Source organism: Corvus cornix, chromosome 7 (assembly GCF_000738735.6).
Source record: "Corvus cornix cornix isolate S_Up_H32 chromosome 7, ASM73873v5, whole genome shotgun sequence".
Taxonomy (NCBI): domain Eukaryota; kingdom Metazoa; phylum Chordata; class Aves; order Passeriformes; family Corvidae; genus Corvus; species Corvus cornix.
In genome coordinates this window covers 17,459,087-17,467,490 of record NC_046337.1, presented here as the reverse complement: position 1 = coordinate 17,467,490, position 8,404 = coordinate 17,459,087, and the positions used below count along the sequence as shown (strand labels likewise).

Sequence of the window (8,404 nt, the reverse complement as noted above, 5' to 3'; positions counted from 1 at the left end):
GGGAGAGGAAGGATGCCGAGGGCTCCGGTGGTCCCTTCCCCCGCTTCCCCATCGCTCAACATCGACCCCTACTCGCGCCGCCCCCCGCCCCAGACGGGGCGTGTACCAACTTCCCTCCCTCCCCCGGCCCTGCCAGCGCCTGGGGCTCCCCGGCGGGCCACGCTCAGGGGCCGGGAAAGGGCTGGCAGTGCCGGGAGGGCGGGGACGCCGGGGCTACCGGAGGTGGCGGGGCCCCCCCGCCGCCAGCGCCCTCGGTCCCCGCTGACCCCTGCAGCCGCCGCGGCGGGGGACGTGGCACGTCGCGGTGCTGCTGGGGTGTAGCTCATTCCTGATGTCGCTGTTTGTCGCTGAGTTTTGAAGAGATTTATTGGCTGGCTCTTGCTAAACCACGCTTGAGTAATCCGAGCTGCTGCGCGCCGTGGTGAAGCCCGGAGGGGGGGAACGTCACTCCCTCTGGCAGCGGAGCAACATTAGTCTTCCAGCCCTCAAACCACCACTACAGCGTCGGAAACTGCCGGGTCACAGCCATTTGCTTTGGAAAATTGGCGATGTTTGGTGCTAGAGATTGATTACCCTTGTAATCTTTCCCACCCGCCACCTCCTCCTGCTTACCCCACCCCTACCCGCCCCAGACAATAGCGTCCGAGCTCCTCCAGGAAAAAAAAATAGAAAAGAAAGCAAGGAGAGAAAGAAAGAAACTGGGGGATGAATCTGACTCCAATAGGAAAAGCGTGTCTCTAGAAGTGGTGCTAATGGGAAGAGATTTCCGAGCTCCAGAGGACGATGATTTGTCACAAAGGGTAGCTGGCTCGGTGCTTTGGGCTGGAGCTGTGTAGGAGATCCTTGGAGAAGTCATTGTGCACAGAAAACCGAAGACTTGTACAAACATGCCTGTTCGCAGAGGTCATGTGGCACCACAAAATACATTTTTGGGTACAATCATACGAAAATTTGAAGGGCAAAGTAAGTTCTCGCTTTCTATCTATTTTGTTATAGTAGTTTTATTCTGCTTGTGACTAAATGGACAGCAGCTCCAGACTATTTTTAAGTTTGTAGCTTGTAAAGAAAACCCCGGAGGTAAGGAGGGGATCCCTGGCAGAAGTAGCAATGTTTTTGATCTCGAATACAGATTACCAACTTCAATTATTGGCTTGTGGGCTTGGGGCCGGGGGAGACTTGGGAGGGGGACGGGAGGGGTTGGGGCTATTTTCCCCACACTATTTCAAGTTTTTATCATTGACTGTATACGTATTATATAGCTGTAGAAGTTACATCTCTTACCTTCTTCTGAACCAGTGAGATGGCTCTAAAAGCAGAATGTAGGATCTTGCTGTCTGTGCAATATCTAAAAAATAAGCTAGATTTATTATGATGATGATTGTTAATGCTGTTAATTATAATTGCCTTTTCAAATTAAAGCAGAATTTCAGACTTTGATTTAGAGGAAACAGAAAATATGCAGAAGAGTTATTAAAGAGGAAATACTCTCTTACCTTGTTGTCATGACTGCATTTTAATAGAGCTGTCAAATTTCTCTCTTTTGTTTATGTAAGTCTAAAATATCTATCAAACCAGTGCAAATGCATCCTCAGGGAGAGTCTGTGAGATCTTTTCCAATGCAGCAGTTTACTACCTGTCGAGGAGGCTGAAGCTGAAGTGTTTTTTCCTGGCCAGAATTCTAGTTTCCTATTAGCTGTAAGAAGGAACACTTGATGCTTAAAATGAATTTCATTTAGAAGCAGTAGTTTGATATATGTACATTGATTTAAATATTTAGCATAATTTTAGTATCAGCCTGGTATGAATATTTACAGCTAATTCCAGTTCATATACTTCCTTATACTTAAACCCATATTAGCATTTATAATATTTATATTATTTGAGAAAAAAATAAAGATAGTGCTGCTCTATATGCTAAGTCAGTATTGCTACTCAAAGTTTTTATCTAGTGAAGTGTATATTTTTTGACGGTAATAAAACACCAGGTACTAAATAGGCAAGTGATAGTGAAAGTTCAGCATGATTGAAAGACAACAGAAAAAGTAAGAATGAAATCTCCAAATATGTCACTGTGTTCAAAGACCATATTTAAAATTTTGAAGACTTGGACTGTTTACTTGGTGTCATGTAAGAAATCTTTTATAAAGCAAGCAACCTCCTAGTGCATTTAAGTAAGTAAAAATTAATGTTATTAGCAGTAAGTGTATCAAAATTGCACATCTATAATTACAATGAGAATAGTGTGTTGTAAAGGTAAACAGAAACAAACCAATAAGAGTTGAAAACTTTTGAAACTTTTTGAGATGAGAGTTTGGGAAAGGAGGATGGATGAAAGCACAGAAGTTCAGTGACATGTGTAAAATGTTTCCAACATAACAATAATTTCCTGTGCCCCCTTTTTTTGTTTCTAGGAACTTCTTTTTCTTCTGTTATTTTCTAGATAGAAGTTTTAAAATACTGACTATAAATTTCCTGTCATTCACCTCAACAAAAATCCATACAGAGTAGATTGAAATGATTGAACCTTACACCAGGAAGTCCTTCACTTGAGTAGAACCCCCTTCCCTGAGGCTCTTCTTCTCCCCAAAAGAAGCTACTAACTTTTCAAGGACTTTCCTGGAGTTGCGACTGACAGGATGGTGCTCATCACTTGGGCTTCAGTGAAGCCTGAAACAGACAAAATTTTGAAGTCAAAAAGAGATTTACAGAGACTTGCTGAATGTGGTTTTATTTCCTAAAAAAAAATCTATATTCATCTTTAATGTATTCTAAATTAATTCAAGTTTCTTTAAAAGCTATGGATCAACTTATCTTCATTAAATTACTGAAAATCTCTGTATTTCAGGCATTCTCATGAAAAGAAGGGTTGTTCAGCATTCATCCCTTCAATCGACCCTATAAGAAATGTTGAAAGAGTACTAAAAAATGCATCACTTTCTTTTATTGCAGATAAAAAATTCATCATTGCTAATGCTAGAGTGCAGAATTGTGCTATCATCTACTGCAATGATGGGTTCTGTGAGATGACCGGGTTCTCCAGGCCAGATGTCATGCAGAAACCTTGCACCTGTGATTTTCTTCATGGGCCAGAGACCAAAAGACATCATATTGCCCAAATTGCTCAAGCCCTGCTGGGGTCAGAGGAGAGGAAAGTAGAAGTCACCTATTATCACAAAGATGGTAATGTCTGGTTTTATTTTCAAAACTTTTTGTGTGTTTGGTTAGCAGTTGATTGGTAAAAGAAGTGTGTATGTTGTGCTGGCCAGCCCCTTTGCTGGAGGTGGTGTAATTTCTCTGAAGTCCAGTGAAATACATTTGTGTGTATCAGTAAGGGAATCTGCCCTGAGAGTAGTGGGTGTATGGAGTATATCACTGTACGCTCACTCTACCAGCTGAATGAAGCCAGCACAGTGTTTGCAACTCTGGAATAGAAGTTCTCCTCTTGGTTGGTTTAAAGATGTAAATCATGTAAAGTAATCAGCATAGAGAAAGCCTAACTTGCTTTAAATGCAGTATTTTACCACAAAGTTAAAAGTAGAAAAAACCAGCCTATCATAAAGAAAGCATTCGCTTATAAAGAAAGGGACAAGTCTTTTTCAAAGCTGAAATATTGTGAAGTACTTGAAATTGAACTACCAGTATTGTCCTAGTATTGCCAGAGTCAAAATTCAGGGTTGCCTAGACTATGAACAGTTTCCCTGTTATTCAGTAAAGACTCAATACATGCAGAATGGCTGAATCTGCTGACACTTTTTCCTGTTCAGACCACAGAACGAATAAATGTATTTGCAGATTTAAAGATGCATACGCATGAGAAGTAATTATGATACATAATAGTGATATGTAGTGTTTTGTTGTTGGTTGGTTTGTTGTTTTTTTTTAATTGCCCAGAGATATTTACAGAAACACCCGTCTTTCAAATGAATTCAAGTAATTGATAATTGTGGTGTACCTTGTTTTGTCTCTTGCTGTGTACACTGTTGGGAGAAGGAAAAGGAAATTCATATTCAAATGCTGAGCTTAAATTAGTTCTGGAGAAGTGCCAGTGTGTTGTTTACATCAATTTTAGAATCACATGCAATGTGCTCTCTCATTTTAAAGTCACAGAGTTAAATCCTGTTCTCAATAATTCTGTTGTTATCTTGGAGCGACTTAAGTAATATTATTTTTAGCTTAGGCTGGTATAATTCAGATAAGACTCAGGCCAACCATTCTACCCATGCTACCAATATTTAAGCATACTCTTCGTAGCAGATTCTCAGTAGAGTCCTTTATTCTTAGATCTGGTTTGGTGGTCTGGAGCAGATTTTGGTCAAGGTTTGTTGTTGTAGCTGTGCCTTGGACGTAGATTTCTCAGGACACTGTGTGTCTTTTACACATCTATCCTGTGTTTGTATTAACTTGGCATGTGTTAAAAATAATACTGCAAAAGGAGAATGTCATTGCTAACTTTCACAGCCATCGGCCTGGAGCACTGTTTTGAGATGTGGTAGTTTAAAAGTCCTAAAGTCTCCCAAAACATTAGGAGGGAGGGAATGGCACTTAAAAATACTGCTTATCTGTCAATTACCAGAGAGAGAGAGAGAGATCCTTTTCTAAAATGCTGAATTCTGGCATCATGCAATACAAACCAAAGTAATACTGTCCATAAAAATTGCTGTATCTTTCATAGTTTAGAATGCTGAGTTACAGATTATTCAATGTAAACAATCTTATACATAAGAGTTTTCAGTAACTTCACTTCTGTGAGTAGTTTCTTTATTTGCCTCAATATTTTACTTGTCTAAATGTGAACAGGATTTGCCATGTGCACTATATGATCTGCTAAATTTAAACAAACACAGGTGAATCAGGAAAAAATTGTCAAAATAAAAGATAGGTCTGACACTCAAATGCATGGCTATCAACTTGATTGTTTGTATATATATTTTTTTTGTTTGCTCCACCTAATGTTCAATTTATTTTCAAAATGTGATAGAAAATCTGAAGTCTATTTGGTGTCATGAAGTTGAAACTACCCCTATGATGAATGTAATGAATGTTAGTAAACGTATTCTGTAGTTATTCTAAATAACTCAAAATTATATACCTCACTTTTCATCTTCACTTTTGCAAATTTTCAAATTTGATTTTTCAATACATAGCATATATACATATAGCTATATATAACATGGTCTGTGTATTATAATAATATACAGAATAGTGATACCTAACAAGAACTTCCTCCAAGTTGTGGAACAAAGTAAATATCAACAGTTTTCTAAAAATGTGAGAGTCTAGTGCCTGGTTAGTGGCTTATTTTGTATGTGTTCTGTGACTAAGTATGAGACTTGAGGTAAATTTCAGCAATTTTCAATTTTAGAGGTGAATTCTAGCACAGTCAGAAATGTAACTTTCTCCATGTGAGTAACCCAAGTTACTCCAATGAACTATCCACTGCTTAAAAGTTTGATTTGACACTTTATTTCATAGCAAGCCATTGTATAATATTTAACGTAATAATAAGCATATGGAGGAGGAAGACACCTCAAGAAGGTGTGAATTTCTTGAGGTTCCACTGGTAGGAGGTTCTGAAGACCATATTACACACTCCTGACTAAATGCCCAGTGAATTGCAAATAAAACCTTACTCCACATCACACTATCATTTACTCTACATAAGCCACTGATTATATTAAAAATTATTTTACTATTTTGAAGTAAAGCAAAGGTCAGTGGGATCACTTATAAAGCTAACCTGTCATCAGAATTCCAGCAATGCAGATATCAGAAAGGGAATCACTCTATAAATAATGCTTTTTCTTTTTGATTCTAAATACCACCTCATATAATTTTAAAATGTCACGGCTTTGAAGTTCAGCTTAAAAGAAAATTCTTGCTATAGAAAAATGGTGTTGCACACATACATGGGAATTAGGATTCTGATGTTCTTTACTGCTCTGTAGTCTCCTTTTCTCCATGAAAGTGCAAGATCTTGAGTTTTAAACATCTTGATGATGCAAGACTGAAAGCTGCTGTTTGTTCACTGCTTTAATCTTTTGGCCAAATTACACACTCAAAGAAGATGGGACAGAAGGATGGGAAAAAATTTTGTAGCAAGTTGATATTCAGAAAATGGCGACTGTTTGAATTTACACTGCCTTAAACATGACAGACAGAAGACAGAGTGGTCAAAGGAGAAAAAAATGCTCTGCATCGTGGTTTTATAAAGGAGTAACCAGGATGGAGCCTGTTGCCCTTTTCACTGTGCAGTGTGGGGAGGGTGCAGAGCAGCGTTGAATGCCTGTGATAGCTTTGTGTAACTGTTTAGATGGCCTGCACTTGGGCACCCAGTAGGCCCTGTCCCAACGACACCAGTGCTGTGTCCACAGCAGTTTTTAATATCTGCAGCTAAAAGCCTTACTAGCTACTCTTGGAGTATTTCTATCAGAATTAGACTGTTAATATAGCTTACTTTTGGTTTAAATTTCTTCTTACTCTTTTTCCTTCTAGAAGGGTATCTATGCAATCCAAGCAAAGTTCTAGTTCTCTGTCCTGTTCAAATAGTGCCACAGTAGGCAATTACATAGCTACCAAAAGAATTAATTACTGAGAAAAATGGTTAATGGGAACAGATGGTGCCAAAACTAAAGGTCCAAGTTTACAGGTTCTCATAGCACAAGTAGCTCCACAATTGTCACTGGATGTACTCAGGGACTAAAGACACAGTAAATTTCTTTTTTATGTAAATATCCCTTTAAAAAAAGAGGAGTAGATAAACACACACAAGTCACAAGAACTATTATTTTTTAACAGATTTTTTACTGAGGATTGCCCATTAGGCATTAGCATCTGCTTAATTAAAAAATTATACTCTAATATCAAAGCAGTAATAGCATATATTCCTTACTATCTCACAATTCTTTTTTCACTAATCTTATAGCTATATGATCTGAATGATACTTGAAGGCAAGATATTGTTTATACAGGATATCAGTTCTTATTTTAATAAAGTTATTTATGGTGAAAATATTTGACAGCTCTTCCTTTGAGGACTCCATTTTGCAGTTTAAGCCATTATTGCATAAATCATTCTTGACAGATGTAAAATATTGCTTGAGGTGGTAGAGCTGTAAAACTTTTGAGATAAAAAGTATAATTATTTTGGGATTGAGAATGGATATATAATAATCAGAAAGTATTGTACTATACAGCACACATTTTTAGTTCTTACTGTATGCTTTGTGGGCAATGATGGGATATGGCTAAGCTTGCAGATGATACCTGTTAAAGGAAAGTAGGATCATTTAAGCTTAGCCTATATGCATCAGATATTCTAGGGCTGAGAAGAACTGTGGTGGAGTACAGCTTTGAGCAAAGATAAAATCAAGCATTTATTTGCAGAGTGTGTACAAACCTCACAAACTACTTGCCGTTTACCCAGTTTCAAAAAAATAATTTGCTATGACTGACTGCAAATTAAACATATTTGCATTTTCAAAGCACATTTCCAAACAAATATTTTAAGGCCTTTTCTGCTCTTTTTTGAGGATAAGAAAATAAAAATTATGCAAACATACTGACAAAATATAGTGAAAATGGTATTAAGTGTTCTTAAATAGAAAGATCAGGAGTTCATTTAGACTTCAGTCAGCACAGGCGTTTTACCACCTGTTTGTGTGAACCTACCAGTCAATAAAAAATACAGCTGAAAAGAAAGCTGCTTACATGTGTGTCAAGTCCCCTTAGGTTTGCTCTAGCATGATGGTCAGCAACTGCAGCCTTGACCATAATTTCAGTGCCTTATCTAGAGCTGTTAAGAAAGGTCAATGAATCAAATCTCTCTGATACCCTACTGGTGTAGGACTTCTTGATACAAGAAATACTGTCTGACTGCATTTTGATAAAGAAAGTGTTACCCCCCACAAAAACCTGTCAAAAACCCCTTTCTTAATGCAGGGTTTTTTTCCAGGCATTCTTAAAATAGCCCTTGGAGGGAATCCAGAATGTTACTGAAGGTGTTGAACTATTGGAAATGAATGAGGACATCCATTCTTATGTCTGTAGTGCAGTGTTTCTACCTTAGGCTTTAGTACTTGTTGAGAAAACACCATCCCTTGCCCCATTCAGTAGTGCTGATTTTGCAGCAAGGAGAACCGTCAGCAGTGAGATAATACCTCAGCAATCTCATTTACCCATCCCCATTCTGATACGGCTCCTGTGTCTGCCCAGAACTGTGGGTCACTTCTTATTCACATTTGTAGGATACCTAATGATTATGATAAAGAACCTCTTAGATATCCTAAGAAAGCTTATTTATGGGTCAATTTCACTCCTATTTTTCAACTCCTTGACTTTCCAATATATTCCTTTTTCTTCCCAGGTAAAGATGAATTGATTTTAAATAAGGAGGGGACTTTCATAA

The 8,404-nt window shown here is 38.1% G+C and overlaps 1 protein-coding gene across 3 annotated transcripts in view; it reads left to right on the top strand.

Moving 5' to 3' along the window:
• The first annotated feature begins 160 nt into the window (after positions 1-160).
• KCNH7 (potassium voltage-gated channel subfamily H member 7) overlaps positions 161-8,404 on the top strand; it is a 218,502-nt gene continuing 210,258 nt past the window's right edge. For 2 of the 3 annotated variants that reach the window (XM_039554790.1, XM_039554789.1), the window contains exons 1-2: positions 162-963; positions 2,950-3,180. In XM_039554790.1, the coding sequence (XP_039410724.1) occupies positions 888-963; positions 2,950-3,180 (307 nt within the window). In that variant the 5' untranslated portion in view covers positions 162-887. Of the gene's footprint in view, positions 964-2,949; positions 3,181-8,404 lie in introns of all 3 variants that reach the window. The other variant, XM_039554788.1, reaches the window with a different exon arrangement.